The sequence below is a fragment of the Rutilus rutilus genome, assembly GCF_951802725.1.
Source record: "Rutilus rutilus genome assembly, chromosome: 18".
NCBI classification, from domain to species: domain Eukaryota; kingdom Metazoa; phylum Chordata; class Actinopteri; order Cypriniformes; family Leuciscidae; genus Rutilus; species Rutilus rutilus.
The window spans coordinates 8,368,974-8,394,754 of record NC_140231.1 but is presented as its reverse complement, the minus strand read 5'-3'; the positions used below and the strand labels follow the sequence as shown (position 1 = coordinate 8,394,754).

Below are 25,781 nucleotides of genomic sequence, written 5' to 3'. Positions count from 1 at the left end.
TGTGATTGATAAGACATCTCTTCATTTACTGCTACAAACTGATAATGGTCAGATCCTCCATAGGGAGAGACTAGTTGGCACTTCAGCACTGCGTTGTCATTGGGTCCAGGCGAAGGTCCTTCGTCAGATCTGGATACGGCCTGGATCCGGCAGGCTGCGTGAAAACCTCGGGATAAACAAAGACACTAAAATTAGCGTAGATGCCATTCTTCTCATGATGTAACGAGTACATCAGGATTTATGGGAAGTGTTCCTGGTTCCGGCTGACCTAATCTATGCAGCCTAACATTGAATTATAGAAGTCTATAATGTATTATGTGAATGCTAGGTCAAAGAGATGTCTTTAATCTAGCTTTGAACTGACAGAGTGTGTCTGCTTCCCGGACAATGTTAGGAAGACTCTTCCAAAGTTTTGGTGCTAAAGGATCTACCGCCAGCAGTCGATTTTGATATTCTAGGCATTATTAACTGGCTGGAATTTTGAGATCACAATAGACGTGAAGGACTATAATGCGTTAAGAGCTCGCTTAAGTACTGCGGAGCTAAACCATTTAGTGCTTTGTAAGTAATCAGCAATATTTTAAAATGTATGCAATGTTTAATAGGCAGCCAATGCAGTGTTGACAGAACCGGGCTAATATGGTCATACTTCCTGGTTCTGGTAAGAACTCGAGCTGCTGCGTTTTGAACTAGTTGTTTATTAAGCGTGCAGGGCAACCACCCAGTAAAGCATTACAATAATCTAGCCTTGAGGTCATGAACGCATGAACTAATTGTTCAGCATTTGTCAATGAGAGCATATGGCGTAATTTAGATATATTTTTAAGATGGAAAAATGCGCTTTTACAGAAACTAGACACGTGACTTTCAAATGAAAGATTGGTATCAAAGAGCACACCCAGGTTCCTAACCGACGACGAAGACTTAACAGAGCAGCCATCAAGTGTTAGACAGTATTCTAGGTTATTACGTGTGGGAGTTTTTTGTCCAATAATTAGAATCTGTTTTTTCAGAATTTAAAAGTAGGAAATTACTAGTCATCAAATTTTTTATATCAGCTATGCATTCCGTTAATTTTGTGAATTGGTAAGTTTCGTTAGGTTTTGGAAGAAATATACAGCTGAGTATCGTCAGCATAACAGTGAAAGCTAATTCCATGTTTCGTAATGATATCTCCTAATTAGAGATGCACCGATTGATCGGCTGGTGACCGGAATTGGCCGATTTTTCACGTGATCGGCCATGACCGGCGACCGGCCGGTCAGTCTGACATATGCCGATTTTATGCCGGTCAAATGCACTCAGGCGCCGCATGATTAACCTTTTGAGCGGTACGGTCTCATATATGGGATTTTTATTTCTGTGCCCTTGAGAGTACGGTGCCACATTTAGAATGTTCAGTGACGTCGCATAACTGCCAGATTCAAACTGTACTTTCGCGCGTTGGCTGGCGCTGAGCCAGAGTCGGACGCGTTCAGCGCTGTCATATATCACAACTAAGCAGTGTTTTCAACCTCATAATGTTTATTTTAGGTTTCAGATATTTAAATACACATAAGCACTAGTAAAACAATACTTTTGGACTTTTACACACTGATGTCTGTGGAAGCAGCAATAACAATCTATTCAAATATAATTTGCTGACATGTGTTATTCATATCAGACAAACATAGTGGAAGTAACTATAAAGTTTACTCTATTCTTTTCAGTTCACCGGCCACTTTCTTGCATTTATTTCGGGAGAAACTGATGAATTCACGTGCTGTAAATCCGACTGACGGGACAACATTGCGGCGCCCATCTCATGTTATAGATCAAGATTATTTATAAAGGTTTTTAAACGACCAAACGCACTCACTTACACGTATTTGAGAATCGGAATATCAGATAGGCTAGTTGATGACATGGTAAGCAAGTTTGTGAATATTTTGAATAAAAAAGGAAAAGCGAAATAAAAGCGACACATTTGTCATACAGTATTATTTTGGCTGCGGTGTATTGCTTGACGCGTTGCCATGGAAACATTAAAGGGAACGTTCGCCTTGAAAACTCACTCTGGGGGTGCGGGGGTGGGGGGTGTCAGTTAGAGTATTTTAAACTTACGCGTGAAAGGGTTAACGAAAAGATCGAAAATAAATATTTGTGTGTGCTGTAAAGTGGTTAGAAAAAAATTTAATCGGCTAAAATCGGTATCGGCAGGTCAAACTCAATGAAAAATCGGAATCGGCCTAGAAAATTGTAATCGGTGCATCTCTACTCCTAATGGTAGCATGTACAGAGTGAACTGCAGCGGTCCTAGTACTGAGCCTTGTGGTACGCCATACTGAACTTGTGATTGATAAGACATCTCTTCATTTACTGCTACAAACTGATAATGGTCAGATAAGTATGATTTAAACCATGCTAGTGCAATTCCACTAATGCCAACACCGTTTTCTAGTCTATTTAAAAGAATGTTGTGGTCAATGGTGTCAAATGCAGCACTAAGATCAAGTAACACTAATAGAGATACAACCACGATCGGATGATAAGAGCAAATCATTTGTGACTCTAACGAGAGCTGTCTCGGTACTATGGTACGGTCTAAATCCGGACTGAAAATCCTCGCAGATATCATTTCTATCAAGAAAGGAACACAGTTGTGAGGATTAGTGGTCAACCGATAGTGGTTTTTTGATTGCCGATATCTTAGAGAGCAGGATGGCCGATATTTTTATTATATACTTTATATTTATTTTAATCAGTATTTTATACATTTTAAATAAATTAGAAAACAAATCTTTAAAATAAACATGCTTATACTTTAGATGGCAACTTCTTGAATCTGCAATCCCATTACAGTATTTTTCACAATTTAAATAAAGTAATTGTTTAAAAATATATGAATATGTGAATAAAAATAATAATAATAAACGGCACTCAGTAATCTGGTAATATTGTGCGCACTGGTAATCATATTTTTTCAAATAAATACGGTAAGATAACGCTAATATTACATACAGCACACAGTGAAACCGATATGAATATGACACAGTGGGCAACTGGATAGAGCACAGCATATTTTAAAATGAAATATTTAAAGTTTTTCGATCGCATCTCCTGAAGCTGATCTTCTGTTCGCATTCACGCACGGACCGACCATCACTCGCAGTCACACGTTTATCAGGCTACAAATGCACACTTCACAAGACATCAGAGTGACAGAGATCGTAAACTAATGAAGACGGAGAATGTGAGTGAGCGTTGTGTGATAAGGCGCTGCTGTTCTCTTCTCAAGCACTGGTGTTCTCAGCGCCGCCCGTCAAAATAAGTCCGGAGCGCCGTCAAAATAAAAGTCCCGCTTCCAACACATCGGCCAATCAGAAAAACTTACCGGCCGATGCCGATATTTTTAAAGTGCCAAATATCGGCCGATATATCGGCCTTGGCGATATATCGGCCTTGGCGATATATCGGTCGACCACTAGTGAGGATACTGCTTTTTTCTAATATCTTTGACAGAAAAGGCAGATTCGAGATCGGCCTGTAATTGATTAATTCTGTAGGATCAAGTTGCGTTTTTTTTTACAAGCGGTTTAATCATAGCCAGCTTAAAGGTTTTTGGTACGTATCCTAGAGACAAAGATGATTTAATGATATTGAGATGAGGTGTTTTTGGGGCCCTAGAGATGTTTTGACATGACCTAAAATTTGTGCTTATTTCAGCTACTTACAACATACTATTGGCCAACATGTAATTTTGTTGTATTCAGCACAAACTCTGCTACAATAATATGTAAGCAAAATGGATGTACATGTTTGCATTTTATAGAAAAAATATATTATGCGTGGTTAGTATGTTTTGGGAAAAACATTGTTACTGAAATAAGGCCATTTAACACATACTGAATAGTTGTCCACAAGACTTTGGAATTACTATTCTTGTAGGCTAGAATTTTTTCTACAAAATGATGTGAAAATCATTCTGACCACTCTTTCACAAACAACAATATAACGATTTTAACTTTGCATGTCAGTTTTTGTGTCAGCACTGCTGTATGCGTGGGCCATGAATATTAATGTGATTCACACCAGGGGTGTGACTAAAGACACTCCCCCCATGGCTAATGGGCCATCAAGGTGCTGTGAGGCAGCCTGAACAAAGAATGATGAACTAAGAATGATTCACTGATGAATAAAAAGTTAAAAAGAACAGCATTTATTCAAAATAGAAATCTTTTCTAACAATAGCCGCGTTTCCACTGTCGGGCCAGGGCCGGGCCGTGCTAGTGCGTGCCAGGGCCAGTCGCGTTTCCACTGTCACTTCCGGGGCTTGATCAGGGCTTACTCGGGGCCAACAGCCAGGATTTCTGGCCCGTCGAATACCTTGGGCCAAAGCGGGCCAGCTCGGGCTAGAGGAGTGGTTACGAACAGAGGCGGAGTTCATCTGAGTCGGGAGACGTCAGTGCCGGATGATTCTGTCAGCATTAAAGACTTTTAAAATAATTTAACTCGCGTTCATGTTTGAATGCCTTCTGTTTGTGATGCAAAAGACTGCGCGCTAACCATTACCATAGTAAACATAGTAAACGCTTGAAGATACGCATAGTAAAAAAACATATTGAACGCTTGAAGAAATCAGACCAATCATAAAGGTTATCACAGTCATGTTTTTATTTTATCTGTCAGTAGCCTACGTCTCGTCTCTTTATACCTGACTCTCATAAAATAAAGCAACTTTTTTTTCGGGAGCTTCCTCTGTTTCTCTGACTGAAAATATCTGTATGGGAGTCGAGAGAGTGCTAAAGCTCCTCAGGTCGTAGTTTTGGTGGCATATACAGTCCCCTCCAAAAGTATTGGAACAGTGAGGCCAATTCCTTTCTTTTTCCTGTAGACTGAAAATATATGGGTTTGACATCAAAAGATGAATATGAGACAAGAGATCAACATTTCAGCTTTTATTTCCAGGTATTTACATATGGATCTGATACACAACTTAGAAGATATAACTTTTTGTTTGAACCCACCCATTGCTCATGTGACCAAAAGTATTGGAACAGATTAACTTAAAATAGATTCAAGTGAATAAGACTTAATATTTAGTTGCAAATCCTTTGCTTGCAATAACTGCATCAAGCCTGTGACCCATTGACATAACCAAACTTTTGCATTCTTCTTTTGTAATGCTTTTCCAGGCTTTCACCGCAGCCTCTTTCAGTTGTTGTTTGTTTTGGGGGGCTGCTCCCTTCAGTCTCTTTTTAAGCAGGTAAAATGCATGCTCTATAGCAGGGGTGGGCAAACTTTTTGGCTCAAGGGCCACACTGGGTTTTAAAATTTGACAGAGGGCCGGCCCAGTAGCAGATTATGAAACACGATCTCATGAAAGTGCGTATCTATTAGGGATGTGCACGAATATTCGAATTTTCGAATATTCGATCTGTAATTATTATTCGAAAAATAAAATACTATTCGAATTTTATCGAATTTATGAAGCCGTAAATACTTTGCGGGTCGTAAATGCAGTGAATCCCTGATAAATCCCAAGCACTAACTCGCAGTTATAATTAAATGCACTGGGTGGCACTGTGGCGCATGTTTAACAAGTTGTTTGTATTTTATCATAATGTCGTCGTCTGCCTCGCGAAGTTTGGAATTACTAGTCGAAAATGAGGTTACTAAATGATTTTACAAAAATGGAATTACTTTTGATCTAATTAATTAATCTGGAGTTATAATATCATCACCACAATGAGAAATCACATGAAATCCAAACAGCAGTCGACTGAGGAAAGACAGCTGTCTATCACTGCATCACGACTGCAGGTAAGCGCAGCTGTAGTGCGAGTGATCCGAGATGATAACTTATCTAATAGTAAAATGATTTTGAGGTATATTCTTCCTTTAAGTTTTCTTTGAGAGAGAGATTTAAGAACAGAAAAGGTGCTGTTAGAAACTTAGAACTAGAACACCGTTATCTTTGTTTCTCTGAAACGTCTGTCAGCGCAGCGCGTTTTCTCACTCGAGCATAAATTGCTCGCGGCGTCCCTCCATGTGGATATTATTGTTTTTCTCAACATAAACGCGAAACAATATAAACACGATAATCATTTGCTGACTCGAGTGTATGTGTACGTTCTGTACGATAACTGGCGCAATCTGCTACTCTGCTTTATTAGGCGTTTTTTTTCCGTTTGCGCTGTGTGAGCTTATATCCTTTTGTTCTTATATTTTTTTGTTTACACATAGGCCTACTGTTTTCAATTAAAAGAAAACTTTAACACATGTTGTAAGCTTGTTGTGTATATTGCCTAATCGTAAGCTTCTTCAGAAATGGTGACAAAACGTAAAAAAAAAAAAAAAAAAACCTTAAAAAAGAACGTATTTTTCGTTAAACCGTTAAACGTCATTTAAATAAACGAATATTCGAATTTTATGAGCCCGAATATTCGAATGCAATATTTTTGAAAAATGCCCATCCCTAGTATCTATACCACGAATTTTATTTCTCGTGCCATTTATACGCCAAAAAATATTTTTTTGCGTGCATATGCTGCGCACTGTAAACCCCTTGGTTAGGATTAGGGGTGCTGAGTGCGTGCCTATTACACGCCATTAAAGGGATAGTTCGGCCAAAAATGAAAATTCTGTCATCATTTACTCACCCTCAAGTTGTTTCAAACCTGTATGAATTTCTTTTTTCTGCTGAACACAAAAGAAGATATTTTGAAAAATGTCGGTAACCAAACAGTTGATGGACCCCATTGACTTCCATTGTAGGAAAAAAAAAAATACTATGGAAGTCAATGGGGTCCATCAACTGTTTGGTTACTGACATTTTTCAAAATATATTCTTTTGTGTTCAGCAGAAAAAAGAAATTCATACAGGTTTGAAACAACTTGAGGGCGAGTAAATGATGACCGAATTTTAATTTTTGGGTGAACTATCCCTTTAAGTGCGTATCATATGCACGCGAAAACTGCGTTTCATAAGAACTACAAATACAATTCGTCGTATTCGCACTTTAATGAGATCGGGCTGAGCAAACACATTTACGTTGTGGCAACGTCTGCGCGAAATTCAACAACTGAGAGACGACATTCTGACAATACATTTTTTTATGCTAGATATCCCCCATTTAGCATGTTATGTTTTGAGGTTAATTTTTAATTAGTCAGATGTTTGATAATTATAGCCTATACTTTTTAAATATTGTTTATCCTTATTATTATTTAATGGGCCTAACCGTAAATTAGAAACAAAACACCTAAGTGTACACTTAGAAGAGTAAAAATGACAGAAGGTTACGTTAATTCAACTTTATTTAAACTGCATGGCAATCAATTTGCACTTCCAAAAGTCATACATTTGTGGAAATAAACGAATATACAAATTTATTTTAAGTATAATAAAATAAAACATAAAAAGCAAAGGCAGATCAGAACATTTAATAAACAAAACCGGGTTCTGTACATGGCAGACAGGGGAGCGTAACGTTAGTCGAAAGCCGGGCGATAAAGGAGGATACATCCACAAATCCAGAGTAGCAAAACTAAATAGCAGACAAATCAAAGGAAAAACTAAACGTGTGCAAGCGGTTACCAAACATTTTTTTCTCTGTGAGTTTTCAAAAAAAGAAAAAAACATTAACGTGCACCAAGTCTATGCGCTTAAGTTGCTGTCTGTTTGGTTTCCATGGTGACGCGTCTAGCTTGTTACGTGACACACCGCAGCCACAACAGCGCTGAATGAATGATGATCTGCTTTTATGTCATTTTTCCTTTTTTACATTTGTTAGCTATGGCATGAAATATCTGATATTCTGATATCAAATATATGCAACGCAATATATATATATATATATATATATATATATATATATATATATATATATATATATATATATAACGCAAAGTATTGCAAGAAAAAGGCTAAATGAATGCGATCTTTAGAATTTTTTTTAAATACTCGACGGGCCGGATTAAACAGCCTAACGGGCCGTATTTGGCCCGCGGGCCGTAGTTTGCCCACCCCTGCTCTATAGGGTTTAAGTCTGGAGATTGACTTGGCCAGTCTAAAACCTTCCACTTCTTGCCCCTGATGAACTCCTTTGTTGTTTTGGCACTGTGTTTTGGGTCATTGTCTTGCTGCATGATGAAGGATCTCCCAATCAGTTTGGTTGCATCTTTCTGTAAATTGGCAGACAAAATGTTTCTGTACACTTCTGAGTTCATTTTGCTGCTGCCATCATGTGTTACATCATCAATGAAGATTAATGAGCCCATCCCAGAAGAAGCCATGCAAGCCCAAGCCATGACATTACCTCCTCCATGTTTCACAGATGAGCTTGTGTGTTTAGGGTCATGAGCAGATCCTTTTTTTCTTCAAACTTTAGCCTTTCCATCACTTTGGTAAAGGTTAATCTTTGTCTCATCAGTCCATAAAACTTTGCCCCAGAATGTTTAAGGCTCGTCTCTGTATTGTTTGGCAAATTCCAGCCTGGCCTTCTTATTCTTCTTGCTAATGAGAGGTTTGCATCTTCTGGTGTAGCCTCTGTACTTTTGTTCATGAAGTCTTCTGCGAACAGTAGATTGTGATACCTTCACTCCTGCCCTCTGGAGGTTGTTGCTGATGTCACTAACAGTTGTTTTGGGGTCTTTCTTTACAGCTCTCACAATGTTTCTGTCGTCAACTGCTGATGTTTTCCTTGGTCTACCCATTCGAGGGCTGTTACTTAGTACACCTGTGGTTTCTTTCTTTCTCAGGACATTCCAAATGGTTGTACTGGCTATGGCCAATGTTTGTGCGATGGCTCTGATTGATTTTCCATCTTCTCTCAGCTTCACAATTGCTTGTTTTTCACCCATAGACAGCTCTCTGGTTTTCATGATGGTTACACGTCTAATTATAAATGCAGTCTGCACAGGTAAAACCTAAATCTGAAACTGAGCGCAGACATTCAGTTCTATTTATTGTTTGAATAATCAATGTAATAGGACACACCAGGGCAACAAAACACACCTGCCAGTCACATGTTCCAATACTTTTGGTCACATGAGCAATGGGTGGGTTCAAACAAAAGATTGTATCTTCTAAGTTGTGTATCAGATCCAGATGTAAATACCTGGAAAAAAAGCTGAAATATTGATCTCTTGTCTCATATTCATCATTTGATGTCAAACCCATATATTTTCAGTCTACAGGAAAAAGAAAGGAATTGACCTCACTGTTCCAATACTTTTGGAGGGGACTGTATTTGTAGAAATTATCATTCTTTCTAAATGTGATGTCCTGTAACTACCAGATAAACAGAAACAGACGCGACTGAAGAAGTAAGTGTGTCCTCTTTCTTGTGAAATAGACCTAACGGTAATTTATTTCTGAGTGACTAATGTGCAATTTTGACATAAATGAATTCATTATGATCAATGTATCACTTTTTATTGTAAACCTGTGGTAAAACATCGATGTTTGGGTTTTAAATATTCAAGTAAACAACAAAAATTTTGGTTTTCATGTTTGGTGGAGGTTCATGTTTATAACAGTAATCTTGCGGGGTGGACTCATTTAAAGTAATGTAATCGTTTGGTTTTAGCCAGGTTTCTGTCAAACACAGCACATCTAGGTTATTATCTGAAATCATATCATTAACAGTGAGTGCTTTTGGAGTAAGGGATCGAATATTCAGCAACCCATGCTTTAGCATTTGCTCATCTGTATTATATCTGTGTTTTATTTGTTGAACATCAATTACATTTTTAACCTTAGATGGGTTTGGACATTTTTTGGATTTCCAAATTCGGGGAACAGACACAGTCTCTACATGATGATATCTAGGTGAAAGAGGCTCTATGTGACGGGATTTATCTGACCTTGGTGACGCGAGGCCACTAGCAGACAGTCGGTTAAGCCAGTCTGTCTGCTTCCTGACCTGGTGCCCAATTTGTCATTTATTATTTTTTTACTCTAAAGGCCATTGCACACTGAGTCCGAAATTTTCGTATGCGTTTTTTCGTGTTCGTCAGCCTTAAAATTCGTCACGCACAGAAACCTTGCATACTGAGTCCGATGTGTATTTATTAAACCTTTGCGGAAAAAACGCAACAAATACAAAATGGATTCGTCAAGCAGTGAGGATGATTTTGTTGCCCTCTCTTCTTAAAAAGAGAAAAAGAAAGAGGAAATATTGGGTCCATCCAATCCTGAGATTGCGCTGAGAGGAACTCCATCAAGGAGTTGCGAAATTATCCCGAGCGATTCAAAATGTACCTCAGAATGTCAGTGGAACAGTTTGATGCTTTGCTAGCAATACTGGAGCCACATATTAAAAAGAAGACCACCAATTTCCGTGAACCAATAGATCCTGAACAGAGATTGTCAGTATGTCTATGGATGGACACACACACACGCGGCCGGCAGAAGCGCTGGGCAGACAGAACAGCTGTATACAGGTTATATTTTATTCAGTGTCTTTGTAATCCGCATTTAGTTTTTCATACAGTACTTGTGCTGCGAGACGAAGTGTATCAACTTGTCAGACGTCATTCTGGATTTTGTCGTTCGTTTGTACGGTGGCTCTGAATTGTCAAAAAACCTCTCAAAATACTGGCTGTGGATGCGAAAAACGCAGAAAATCGAACCCGAACCAAATTTTTTTTATTACGGACGAAAGTTTCGTAGTCAGTGTGCAAGCGTGATTGACATAACGTGAGGTCGAATGTTTTATTTTTAACGTGCGAAAATTTCGGATGAGAATTTCGGACTCAGTGTGCAATGGCCTTAAGACTATGAGCTAAATTACTAGAGAGAAGAGCAGCACCATCCCAGGACGGATGAATACCATCTCTTTTCAACAGGTCAGGTTTGCCCCAAAAACTTTTCCAATTGTCTATGAATTCTATGTTATTAAGCGGACACCACTTCGACAGCCAGCCATTGAGTGAACACAGTCTACTAACTATCTCATGACTCCTGTGAACAGGAAGGGGGCCAGAGCAAATTACAGTGCTTGACATCGTACTTGCGAGTTCACACACCTCTTTAATATTAATTTTGGTGATCTCCGACTGGTGGAGTCGAACATCATTAGTGCCGACGGGAATAATGATCTTAGAGAATTTACGATTAGCATTAGCCAGTACTTTTAAAATTGCTTTGATGTCAGGTGCTCTGGCTCCCGGCAAACATGTGACTATGGTGGCTGGTGTCTCCTATTTTCACGTTCCGTGTGATCGAATCACCAATTACTAGGGCACAATCAACAGAATTCTCAGTGGGTGTTTCACTGAGCGGGGCAAATCGATTTATGGTAATCGGAACGGAAGCCTTGCTGCACAGTAGTGTTGCACGGTTTACCGATACTTCAAAAGTATCGCGATACTCGAAAATTAAAAACGTCATGATACCTAAATGTATCAGTATCGATACTTAAAAAAAAAAAAAAAAAACGCCTCCCTATGGACGTCTGTGTTTTTTTCCTGACACACGCAGCAAAGAACCTGCTGCTGTCAGTGTCATGTGACAAAACACTACAGCGAGATGGCTGCATGTGCGAGCACAAGTGGTCCACGACTCGTAGAAAAGATGACGCGAGGAGTGACATATGGAAGTACGTTGCCTACCTTGCTCTGTTGCACGGTGCACCGATACTTCAAAAGTAAATCGGAAATTAAAAACGTCACGATTCCTTAATTTATTAGTATCGATACTTCTGAGAATGACCGCGTTGTAGATTTGTAAGGCCGGCGACACACTGGCTGCGTGTCGCGTCCGTTTTTATTTCGGCTCCCATGTTAACTGCCTGCGTGACACACGCGTCTGGGCGCAGCTCAAGACACGCGGAAAACGCGTGCATGCCTATTTTTCACGCGTCACGCAAGCGTGTTGGAAGCGTTCCCAGGCAAAATAGAATAGGAAAAGATGTTTCTATGTCATTTTGACACGAATACATATTAATAAATGACATTTTGATGTTTGAAAGTTTTGACATAAATACAATATAAATGTAATTTAAAAAGATTATCGATTTTCAAATATTGCACCTCTCAATACAGAACGAATTATTCTGTAGCCTATTTTGCCGTCAACGCTGCCGACGTTCTTTGCTGCTATATATTTGTTTAACATGAAGTATAGGCCTTCCACAACTCTCTCCCCACATGTCAAATATATCACCAATGAGGCTTATCATATGTTACCAATATTAAACATTGTTTAATATAATCGCTGTTCATATTTTTATTCAAAGTTCAGAATCAAGATAAAGCTCTTATGTTTCTTATGATAAATGAGATAATGCTGCTAAATATATTTAAAAAATTACCTCGAATGTCATTGCTCTAATTTATTTTTTATATTTTGTTCAAATGTTTAATATATCTACTGTTCATATGTTCATTTATTAGCGTGTTATGATTAGAATGTTGTCCCGGTTTTAAAATAAAGCACAGCAATGATATTTGAGAGTGTTTCTCCCTTTTCAGGAAAAGTATCGAAAAAGTATCGAAATCGCAATACTTGACTTGGTATCGGTATCGAAACAATAATTTTGGTATCGTGACAACACTACTGCACAGGCACTAATTCAGCCGGAACCGAATCATGTAAAGAGTTCACTATGCTAGGCGCATCCAAAATAGTATCTAAAGCTCTTGCACTCTTATTATCCTCAATTAAAGTTTGGATGCGTGTCTCTAGTTCTGAAATATTCTCCGTCAGCCTGACTGTCTCCTTGCATTTATCACATATAAATACTATATTGCTGACAGAGAAGGCTATGCTAAACATGTGACATGAAGTGCAGGTGACAATAACAGGACAAGACATTACTCACCGTGTTTGTTGACTGATTCTTACTCACCTGGGCTTTTTATGAACTCAAAGGCGCAGGCGCGCGCGAGAAAAAAAAAAAAAAAAAATTAATTAAATAAAAAAAATAAGTTGATTTATTGTTTACAGAGTTTGATGATACTGTTGTGATCATCTTGTCTGAACGATTGTTTTGTACGCTGTACATAATGGATGTATAAACAGGTAAGATTTAAAAAATTAATCTCAATTCAATGTCCCCGTAATTATGTGGTAAAAAAAATCGGTGTAATAAGTGTATAATGAATATAAATTATTATCCCTTAAATGTCACTCTTAATAGTCTTGTTTGAACTTGTTCGTTCGTCTTTGACTAAGCCACTTGCTGCGAACTTTTCTTCACGGAAGCTTCACGTTTATTTCAAGTGATTGATATAAAATAGTTCAACTTAAAATAACATTTTGTGCCCAATTATTTCCCAGACGTAGTTTTGGTATTGAGGTCAAAGTTAACTTGCCTTGCGTTCGCTATACAACAGTCGGTGATGGTCACACAAGACAACTCGGCAGATCTGAAGTTTCCCCCTATTGCAGCGACTTTTTCTTGTGCATTTTGTGCAGACAGGGTGACCATCCTCGATTAATTTTCCCTCAGGACTTTTGTTAAAGCCAAAATATGACCACACCTCAGAATTGGTTCTTTTAAAAGGCTGAACAATCTCCAGAGCCAATTCCTCCTTGAATAAAAAAAAAAAAACATTGCGCGCTGCGCCTGCGTGAGACTGTTGCTGGCTGAACAGGATCTAAAATCGCGATAATCAAACACGGTTTTAATGATTAATTAAACTTTAAACGATATTACGAACCGTCAGTACATTTTTTCGTGGTTTATAGTGAAACCGGTAATCGTCCCATCCCTAAATAGCTTAAAGATTACCTAAATGGGCAAATGAACTCATGAAATGTTACAAAAATGCAATGGAGTCACACATCTAACTACTTTCTTGCATGCATTATTGGTGGTGTTTTTATTTTTATTTGCATGATGTTAAACTGTGGTCAGGATATTCTCCAAAATTTCTACTTTTGTGTTCCATGAAAGTCATTCATGGGTTTGGAATAACATGACTGTGAGTAAATGACAGAATTTTAGCTTTTGGAGGAACTATTCCTTAAACACATTCTTGATAACATTTGTCTCACAGGAATCAGCATTAACCGTGGTTTGCTGTCTCTGGGGAATGTGATCAGTGCACTCGGTGATGAAAGCAAGAAGGGGACCTTTGTGCCATACAGGGACTCCAAACTGACGCGCCTCTTACAGGGTAAGATTCATTTAGTCCATAAACAGTTGTTCATCAAATCACTTTTTTACTACACCAGGGCTCTAGACTCATTCTTCCCACTGGTCGCACTGGTGCGATTAACTTTCTCAGTTGGTCGCACCAGCACACGATTTGGTCGTACTTTTTTAAATGTTTATTTTATTATTTTTATTTAAAAAGCCTTTATTTAACTGGCTATATCATGGTAGAAAATTTAAAAGACATGGGGTGGGGGAAGCAACCCACGCGTAGCGGCACAAAGCCTTCTTCAGGGTGTGCTTTCCAACCAAACAATTTCTTCTTTTATGTGTGCTAATTAAAAAAAATAGTTTTTTTCTTTGGATTCAATTTGCAATGTAGCCACCTAGTGGACTTTCTCTGTATGTGCATGTATTATGTCACTCAGGTGTTTCTAATTAGCACACATAAAAGAGGAAATTGTTTGGTTGGAAAGCACACCCTGAAGAAGGCTTTTTGTGCCGCTATGCGTGGGTTGCTTTTTTCCCCCCATGTCTTTTAAATTTTCTACCATGATATAGCCAGTTAACCCTCTGGGGTCTGAGCTGTTTTCTGGGCCCTGGAGGTGTTCTGACATGCTCTGACATTTGTGCTTATTTCTGTTACTTGTGACATTTTCATGGCTAAAGTCTAATTACACTGTATTCAGCACAAACTCTGCTACAATAATATATCAGCAGCATGTGTGTAAAAGTTTGTAGTTTTGAGATAATGACATTTATGCGTGGTTTGTGAAAATACAAAAAAAAAATCTCACTGAAATAAGGCCATGAAACTCATACTGATTATTTCTTCACAAGACTTTTGAAAATTGTATGACGTAGCCTAGAATATTTGCTCAAAAACTATGTGAAAATCACCCTGACTGCTCATTCAGATAAGACAAAATATTGATTTAAAATTTTTACGACGTGTTTTGTGTGATAAAGCTTTATGCGGGAGGGGCGGATCACCTCATTAATATGTAAGCTTTCCACACCTGAGAAAGACAAAGACACTCCCTAATGGCCCTATTAGGAGATTATCAGGGCCCATCATTCTGAGCAACCTTGCACAAAGAATGAGGAGATTTAAAAAAGAATGGCTTTTAGATTGTTTGGATTTATTTACAACACAACATAATCCAAAGATACACAACAAAAAAGCACTTATTGATAATGATCCAAAGAAAGAGACCTTTGTGCCATTCCTAAAAACATTGTACTTACCTTTCATTTCCAAGGTGTTTGATTTTCACTTTACCATGTTCATGTACAAGGTGTTTGATTTTCACTTTACCATGTTCATGTACAGAGACATGTACTGTGAATGTTGAAGTCAGCAGGACTCAGTGGCATCTGGGCCCTGAAAAAAAAAAAAAAAGTGAACATACTGATATCAAGAGAAAGGCCTGCACGATTTTGGGAATACATTTTAGATTTTTCTGGTTAAAATTGCTTTTTAAAATTCACAGAATACACACACACTCACACAAATGTTTCCAACAATATATTATATAATGAACACCAGGTTTGTTGTGCCTTGTAGGCATAGGCTATGCGCAGTGCTGCATAAAATAATAACAATATAGCAGCCTATATAAATCTTCCAAATATTTCAGTAACAACTAAGCTAGAGAAAAATATATTGATTATCATGTTACTTCAAATGTTTCCATTCGTTATGATGATATGAAATGAGATAATAGAAAACATGAAGCCGTTTGGAGCGTTTTGCTTTTCCAAAATATGATACATTCAAACGCGATCGCGCTCAAATATAAAACATTATGGTTACCATATACATATCTACGTTTGAGCAGATATCCACAAACACAGTAACAGTAAACAGGGTCTAAATATTATAATATTCACCATATATCTAGCAACAGTTCAACTGCAATGTGAAATTTATGCAACAATAAAAAAACTAATACGTAAGAATTTCTTACCTTATCTTTCTTGTCTTCAAATCGCGTTCTTCTGGGGTAAAGCCAATGTAAGCTCACAGCATGTCTTTCAAACTCGACGAAAAGCAGAGATTGATGAAGTGTTTTGTTTTTGAGGTAATGAGCGCGTTCGCGTTCCATGTGGAGATTTGCATGTGAATATCTTTTGCGCTCGTAGGCGTGGTCAAATTAAAACTAATTAGGAAGCGTTTGAGAAGCTGGACATCTTGTTGGTTTTATACAAATTACTTAAACAGAGAATATTTGTTTTCAGTTTGAATCCGATCATTTAAAAGTACACACTTAAATGTTTATAAAGGTATATGGCTCATAAATGTGTGACAAGTATTCGCTGAGTTTTGTTTCAGTTTATAGACGTGCTCAAGAAAAAAAGGTTCACCGCGACGGAGAGGCAGAACGCACACCCTGTTTATTTTCTTTATTTTTCAAAAGCACAATGTTTTGATTTGATTGTAAGTGGACACATACAAAAGTAGAAATATCACAGATTCTTTTTTTATATTTCTTTTTTCTGTATGACCATAAATGACGGAGTAATTTAAGTTTAAAGTGCTACAATGTAAAGAAAATCCAGCAAAACGCGCCCGCGCGTTTTTCGACCTCAGAGGGTTAAATAAAGGCTTTTTAAATAGTTTTGAAGAAGAGTGCCTTGGATCTTCTCTTTCCTACATTTATTTGAATTCCCGACCCCAAAGAGCACCTTCAAACACTTTTTATTGAACTCCTTGAGCACCCTGGACTTTTTTTATTTTGTCTTTCTAACAAATTAAGATATTTTTGATGAAATCTGAGAGCTGGCTCACTCCTTCAAAGGCTGCTAGGTAATTCATATCTGCCATCCCAGAAAAGCTAGTAAAGACATTGTTAAAATAGTCCAAGTGACTACAGTGGCTCAACCTTAAGTTTATCAAGTGACGAGAATACTTTTTGTGTGCAAAAAACAAACAAAAATAACTACTTTATTCAACTATTCATTTTCTTCTGTGTGGGCCTCTGAGTGTGTTCACTTAATGTAACAGCGCAGCGTTTCAATAGTGAGCCTACGTTCTGACGTACAACCCAGAAGCGCTGCGCTGTTACACTACGTGAACTCACTCAGAGGCTCCGAAGATGAACAAGTCTTACGGGGTTGGAACAACATGAGGGTGAGTAATTACTGACAGAATTTTCATTTTTGGGTGAACTAACCCTTTAAACCTTCAGTGTTCTTTTTTTCAAACATACTTTGCAAAAATGTCAGTGCAGACAATTTTTTACAACTTAAAAGCACTTGCTCTTGTCAGTTATACAGTAACTTAAACAAATAAGCACAAGTCAACCTGCCATACCAAACAAGACCACAGGGAGATGCCAAAGGACTGTATACAGCTACTATATTGATTCATTCAGAATTATTAAACACCAAAATACAAATAAAAAATAAAAACATCCTGAATGTGTGGAAACTCAGCGATCTGAAGGCAGGTCGATGTCATCAGTAAACATTTCCACTGTCAGAACAAGCAATCGTGTCCATGTTTGGATTGTCTGATGCCTGTGTACATAAACACCATGGATCCTCACAAACTTCTCCAAAACACGCTTCTTCGGCAAGCATCCATTATAAAACACTCACAGTACAATCATTTAAACTACATGAATATGTTCAACAGTGTTCATGCAGAATTACTATTATAGTGATCAGTGAGCCAAGAGCGCACATATACCGTTTGTTTGCACATCAATAATAACGGATTCGTGCATGCCTAATGTATGACTCCTGTATGTCACTGTAATCATCTTTACTTTCATTACATTTGTCATCCTTTGAAACTTTTTTTTTAGCGACACTGGTTTTCTTTATCCAACTGAGAGATTTAGTTTGCGTTCATTGAGTGTTCATTGAGTGGTTGGGTGTTTTTAGCCACCAATAGTCTGTATTTCACACAGCGCAATGAAACGGTGTGGGCTACTCCAAAACAAATCGCAGAATACGTACGAGAGAGGTGGTGCTTTTGTTAATTTTTTTAACAAAAAAAAGATGAATTATATTAATATATTTAATTAAGTTCTCGCAGTCCCCCTGGAGGATCACTAAGATCCTCTTGTGAACCCCCTGATTGAGAACCACTGCTTTAACTGAAGTTCTAAAGCACTAAACGTAAACCACGTGAGCCAACTCACTACACATAACATGCGATAGAAGTTTTTAAAAATACAACCAATATTTTATTATATTTCGGCATAAACATAAATTGCTAGACGGGTAATTAACAATCCAGCTAACATTTATAATTTATTTATGGCTGAAATGTTTCATGTATATGTAACAAGTAAAAAAATTTATCATAATGCACTTTAAATATCATTACAAATAATGTCATCATAACATTAGCTCTGCTGTTGTTTATAAGTACCAGTAGTGATGTTGTACAATGAGGACATCGTCATGTCGACTGAAATAGTCATCAGTGTCCCAATGTGAAATGAGCCAGCGTCCTTTACTGTCCTTACCAGTGCTCGAGTTCGTGAACACGATATACTGATTCACGAGCTAAGGAGCTGATTGAGATGCACCCACTGCCTAACATTATAACATCTAGCAACATAACAGTTTTTTGTTTTTATTTTGGGCTAGTTGGTCAAGAAATGCTTCTCAAACCTTTTCCCCAGACTCCCTCGGAGGAAACAGCCATACCTTGATGATTGCATGTGTCAGTCCAGCAGACTCCAACATTGAGGAGACCATCAACACGTTGCGTTATGCGGACCGTGCCCGTAAAATCAAGAATAAGCCTGTTCTCAATGTTGACCCACGCGCACTAGAAATGAAGCGACTCAAACAGCAGGTACTTTGTCTTGTGTGTTTTCAAAGGACAGCTGTTACATGACAAGTTATTTAAAATTAAATTGAATGCTGAGTGAATTATGTAGGTAATTCTAATTTCTATCTTTCTTTTTTTAAACACAGGTGCAAGATCTTCAGGTGATGCTGCTACATGCCCGTGGTGGTGTTGCATCTGTGCTGACTGGGTATGGCCTAAGATTTTTTGGGTAACACTTTACAGTAAAGTTCCATTTGTTAAAATTAGTTAACTTCATAAACTTATAAAGTATTCATTATTCTTAATTTGATCATTTTTTATTTTTATTAACTAATGGTAACCAAGATTAATAAATACTGTAACAAATCAATTGCTCATTGTTAATGTTAGTGAATGTATTAAACGTTACCTAATGGAATTATTGTGAAGCATTACTGACTTTTCATTTTTATTTGGCAGTCTTGTAAGAGGGTTTAGTTAAGGGTCTTCTATTACGTTTGTGTTTATTTTTTTTTTTTTTTAATTTTCTGCCTTAAGTGTATGGGCATCAGAGCCTATAAATTGCAGAGATCTCGATCTTCGCAGGACGGTCACAAATGTGCACCACTACACAGGTGCACAGTCAAACATCTGTCAGACACTAAGTGGATCAAAATTGTTGCTTCCTCTAAAACATACCTTCTGAATTTATAGAAAAAAAATATGAATATATAATTATATATTTAAAAAAAATCATGTTCCATCCATATTTTTTCCGCCATTTATTTACAATAGCATGTTGGTTAAAAGAATAAATGAATCCACACAGATTATCAGATCAACTCAGTAATTTAAAAAGTTTCTGTGATTTCACAACAAAGCAAGTGACTCTTTTCTCTCTTTCTCTCTCTCTCTCTCTCTCTTTCTCTCTCTCTTTCTCTTTCTCTTTCTCTCTCTCTCTCTCTCTCTCTCTCTCTCTCTCTCTCTCTCTCTCTCTCTCTCTCTCTCTCTCTCTCTCTCTCTCTCTCTCTCTCTCTCTCTCTCTCTCTCTCTCTCTCTCTCTCTCTCTCTCTCTCTCTCTCTCTCTCTCTCTCTCTCTCTCTCTGCCTCTGCTATGATACAAGACTTAGGGTCACATTTAGTATAATTGAAGCGGTCTACCACTGCAGCTATGCATAGGCCTGTCACGATAACCACTTTTTGTTGTGATATATTGTCTAGGGCTCCAGACTAACATTTGAGAGCAGTGGCACCGGTGCCAATAAGTTCTACAGATGGTGGCACCAGCACCTGATTTGGTAGTGCTGGGACGGATGGTGGGATTGTTAATCATATAGGCAATTTAATCATAATGGCATGATTAAATTGCCGATGATGTGGAGGTAGCATTTAAGTTAAGTGTCTTGCTGTGAGTGCGGTACTAATTTAGCTTCCACATGAGCACTTGGATATGCGCAGCCATGTAAAGTGGCTAACGTTAGGCTTCTACTTGCATGTTATATGTCATGTTTGGGGTCGCACGTCACCTTTTTCTGTGGCATTTCCTGTGGAGTTTTTTTGTTCTGCAACTAACGGACTGATTAATATTTAGTCGACCATGCCTCTTCTCGTCAACTATCATTTAGTCTACTATTAGGGGGCATTAGGTCTACTAGGATCCATGCATTAGGTCTTAAACTGACAGCAGCCTAATATTCCTGCTGCTGTTTTTTTTTTTTTTTTTTTTATCAAACCACAAAAGACAAAGAAATCACTCACTGCTCTTGACTGAATAACTTTTGTAACTAAGGATTAATCTTTGTTTAATGTATACAGTGAAGATTATATGCAGTAGGGATGTGCACAAGTACTCTGAAGTTTAAAATCATTGGTTAACTGTAAGCCAATCACATAACGTTTGGTTATGACGTGTGTTATGCGCCGGCTCAGCCGCATCGAACTTCCACTGTAAACACATGTATGATGCGAAAACAAAACCATCGAGCGAAATACCGGAGTGAACATGGCTGTGAACGACTTTTGCAGATTATGTGAAGTAAATCTACGCATCCACGGTACAATCAGCGTCTACGTCACGGCTCTCAGCCCGCCCTCTGTTCGTTGATTGGCCGGCTGTTTTGAGGCCGGAGGAAAACTGGGAGATAGGTCGCCATCTCAGACTGAGTACAGAAGCGAACTGAAATGAGCGGAAGTACAAAGTCTGACGTAGTCAGGCTAGGCTTCTCGTCATGGCTTCGAAAATGCATGGAGATGTCAGGAATCACTTGATAAAGTAGATGAAAATACAGTTAAAGGGTTAGTTCACCCAAAAAAGAAAATTCTGTCATTAGTTATTGTCATTAATAACTTTTTCATTAATCGTTCCAAACCTGTAAGACCTTTGTTAATGTTAAAAACGCAGTGCAGTGCTTCAATGTTCTACGTCAGAACACCGGCTCAGTATTGGCCGGCTCCTGCGTCAGCATAACACTCATATCGTGGTGCTCACGTGAACAGTGAAGAGAAGAATGGGGGACGGGATGAGGAGGGGGGTCGAGCTAGCCTCCGTTTTGTTTGACAATACTTGACGTTTTTGTGTTTGTCCCTTTAAATGCAAATGAGCTGCTGCTCCCGGCACAGAGGGTGGAGCTACAACAGCTTATGTCCTTTTATCTCACACAGACATGCTCTGAAAATTTCTAAAACTTCTAGCCTTTTATGTTCAAACCGGAGTCAATGATGGAGAGACTCAAGAAGAAGTGACAACATGTAGAATGCAACAGGACATTTGTGAATGGTTAGTTGATGAATTTAGGTAGCTTATGTGTAGTTATCTTCTAGTCATTGATTAGCATATTCTGTCATGATAATCTGTCAATCGCATTCCCGGGGACGGGGTTTATGTAAATGTTTGGGTTTGTGATGTCACTAACCCGGGAAAAATGTCTCTACCAGCCGTTTGTTGTAGTTCTTAAAAAGCTATTTCTTTACAATAAAATATCTCCCTTTGCTATGAACTTTGAGTGTTGTAACTTTGCAGATGTTTATGCTCAAACAGCAACATTACACACTAACTAAATCATAATCAGCTACCCCTTTAAATTTCTATTCATTTTTAGATATCTTGATTAACAATCAGATAATATGAATGCAAATATTTAAATTGCACAAGGCAGTTGAAATATCACATTTCTAATTATGCAAATGTTTCTTCTAGGTCTGGGTTTACCAATATTAATGAATCGATTTTAATCAATATTGATTTTTAAATCCCAAGATCTTTTTAGCCTGTGCTGTTTTCTGTTGACTTGTGAATACAATTTCTCTAACCATTATTTGTAGTGCACCTCTCATCCAATTATTCCAATAATTGCAATAAGCTTTGTCTTGTTACTTTTAAGGAACGTAACTCTCAGCATTCAAATTGAAATGTCGTTTTGACGCTCTTTAATGTGGCCTGACAGATTGCTGTAGCCACCTCAGTTCAGGCCACATCACACAAGCCAATCATCTGTTCCACTTTACTACTAGTTGCAGCACAAAATAAATATGTATGAACATCAGAAGGTACATTACAATGATATTACTTACTAAAATATATTATGTCTTATGTAATATCTAAATCACTGTTTTAACAGTAGAAATACATTAGTAAAACGGCTTGTAAGCAGGAAAGTATTTAATGTCCATATGTCGTTAGTTACAAGAATCATATTATATATAATTTTTTTGCTTAATGAAGTCTTTATCATTCAACATGTTTTTATGACAGATACAGCTTCATCGCTTACATTTAAGCATAAGTATTGAAGTAGAAGCAATTGTCATTAAATATAAAAAGTGCTTTATGTGCTCAGTTTTTGAGTGTTAATTATTATATCTAAATCTAAAGATGAGTTTGATTTGTAGGTCTGAGCCAGCAGGGAATGTGTCAAAGATCCTGGAGCAGAATCGCTGTCTGCAAGATGAAAACAGCAAGCTAAGTCGAGAGCTGAGTGAGGCAGTGGGACAAACTGCTCTTATGTTTGAAAGGATCATCATGGTGAGGATCATAATTTAGCTGAGTAGTTCAGAGAATGTTAATTTTATTCATGCAGCACAGCAACAAATTGCGGTGTGATAAAATTACAGTGGATATCACTTTTTTTGACAGGTTGCATCTTAACAGAACTTAATGTTTAATGCTGAGAACGACCAATGTCCTGCACAGTTTACTTGTAAAATAAAAAAGGGGGAAATTACTAAATAGATTAATGACATGCAAAACATTTATGGCCAGCACATTTTCTCAGTGTATCTACCACTGGCATGTTGATCCAGGAAGGTTTGGCAAATTTTGCCTTACTTTACTGTTAACCATTCATCTTCAAATTTTGTGCATTAATTTAATAATTTAATTGTTCTTTCAGACGGAGCAGACAAATGAGAAACTGCAAAGCAAGCTTGAGGAGTTGAGGCAGCACTCAGCGTAAGTATCAATGTCTTGCCGATCTGTGAACCAGTGAGGTTAAAAAATTTCAGTAATTTGAATGTCTCTAATTTCAGGTGTAAGGTGGACCTTAAGAAAGTGGTCGAGACTCTGGAAGACCAGGAACTGAAGGAGAATATGGAGGTGATCCAGAACCTTCAACAGCTCATCTTAGATCTGCAGGTATTGACCAGAATTTTACCGTTGTGGTGGAAACTTAGTGGAGAATATATTGTTTTCTTTAACCTGTTAACCGTTGCCAGTGCGCCCGCGCACTGAAGCGTTTTTTATTTATTTAATTCAAAGTTACTATCAGATCATTTAATGTTATACCTTGACAAACTATACATAATTAAAAAGATATAATACTCAAGTTTCAGTATTTGACCACTATTGTATTCTGAGAAACTCATAGTGACAGTTATGTCTTAATTTGTGTCAGGAGTTATGAAATGAAAAAATGAGTCGATACCTTTAATATGAATTATGCGCGTCAGCCGCTTTCATTCATAAAAAAACTCCCTGCTGTCGTCATGACAGCGATACACAAAACAACGTCCCTCAGGGCTTTAGCTCAAAACTGTGCAGATTTGGAGAAATATTGATAGATTCTCATAGATTTACATCATATTTCTATAGACAGGAATAATATTTATTGAATTTATACCCAAATGCGTCGATGTAATCTTTATGAGCGTTTGGTACTCTGATACTGTGTTTTCAATTCATACCAGCAGCCTGAGGGCGCTATATGCACAATAATAGTCCATATATGGAACATGAAGAAGAGCCATGATCATGTGACATTCCAGGACGTCACTGATACACACAAAGCTAACAAGAGATCGCGCTGTAACATGCAGATACAGACGTTTTGAAGACAACATGTTTGCAATGATATTTGAGTTACCTGTGTTTTTCAAGCCATGCCAGGTATTTTCATAATAATAGATTATATTTATAATGTAATGCTAATCTATATAGACTATCATAGTGCATTGTGTCTGATTTTTTTTAAATCTGAAGCCAAATTAGATCACAGAAGATTTAAAACACTCGTACCATATCGGCCGATATTATATCGGCAGCCGATATATCGTGCACCCCATATATATATATATGTGTGTATATATATGTGTATGTGTGTGTATATGTATGTATGTATATGTGTTATGGCAAGCCGTTCAGGAAATAATTATATTTATAATATGAAGTCTGAATATATAAAATGAAAGTCTGATTTTATATATATTTATTTATATACATATACATATACATATACATATACATATACATATATATATATATATATATATATATATATATATATATTATATAGAATGAATGTCTGAATATATAAAACAAATGTCTGAATATATATGGAATGAAAGTCTGAATATATATAAAATGAAAGTCTGAATATATATATAGAATGAATGTCTGAATATATAAAATGAAAGTCTGAATATATAAAAAGAATGTCTGAACATATGGAATGAAAGTCTGAATATATATATATATATAATGAAAGTCTGAATATATATAGAATGAAAGTCTGAATAGATATAGAATGAAAGTCTGAAAAAAAAAATATATATATATAGAATGAAAGTCTGAATATATAAAACGAATGTCTGAATATATGGAATGAAAATCTGATGTTATCAGCGCCATCTTGTGTTATTCATCTACTATTTTTTTATACATATTTTGAACAATGTGCGAGTCCGCACGAAATTTAGTAGCAGCAATTTTAAGTAACGATCATCTAATTAACACCCTGGCGAATGCGTGTACGGGCCAAAATACTGGCAACCGTACTCAACATCGTTCTACTGATGAAGAAATGAATTCGCTATTTCATCACGGAAGAGCGAATGCGGAGAATTCATAAGATTCATAAATTCCTTCGAGAATGATGCATAATGTTCTTTCAGCAACATTTTGTTGAACATGACTGCCCATAAGCGCTAAGAATGTTGCAAGAATGGAAATATGATCCTCGAGATGACGTGATGTAGACTCCAAATTGTTTGTTGTTTGGAGTATGACCAACTGTTGCAAAAAAGTCTTGTAGCTCACCAAAGTATTGGAAAATTTCAGGGAATGACATTTTTAAATGAATCACAATTCTAAAGACTAAAACAAGCTACACATTATTCAGTGAGAATTGTCAAATGTACACTTTCTTTTCACATATTCACACTTTCACATAAATTTAGACTTTCATTCTATATATATTCAGACTTTCATTCTATATTTTTAGACTTTCATTCTATATATATAATCAGACTTTCATTCTATATATTCAGACATTCATTCTATATATATTCAGACTTTCATTTTATATATTCAGACATTCATTTTATATATTCAGACATTCATTCTATATATATTCAGACATTTTCTATATATTCAGACTTTCATTCTATATTTTCAGACTTTCATTCTATATATTCAGACTTTCATTCTATAT

At 37.2% G+C, this 25,781-nt stretch overlaps 1 protein-coding gene across 1 annotated transcript in view; it reads left to right on the top strand.

Moving 5' to 3' along the window:
- Positions 1-25,781, top strand: part of kif4 (kinesin family member 4) — a 121,893-nt gene that overhangs the window by 29,613 nt on the left and 66,499 nt on the right. Inside the window, exons 8-13 of the mRNA XM_084386917.1 lie at positions 13,990-14,109; positions 18,728-18,903; positions 19,026-19,087; positions 22,747-22,879; positions 23,247-23,305; positions 23,383-23,488. Coding sequence (XP_084243043.1) covers positions 13,990-14,109; positions 18,728-18,903; positions 19,026-19,087; positions 22,747-22,879; positions 23,247-23,305; positions 23,383-23,488 — 656 coding nt within the window. The remainder of the gene's footprint in view (positions 1-13,989; positions 14,110-18,727; positions 18,904-19,025; positions 19,088-22,746; positions 22,880-23,246; positions 23,306-23,382; positions 23,489-25,781) is intronic.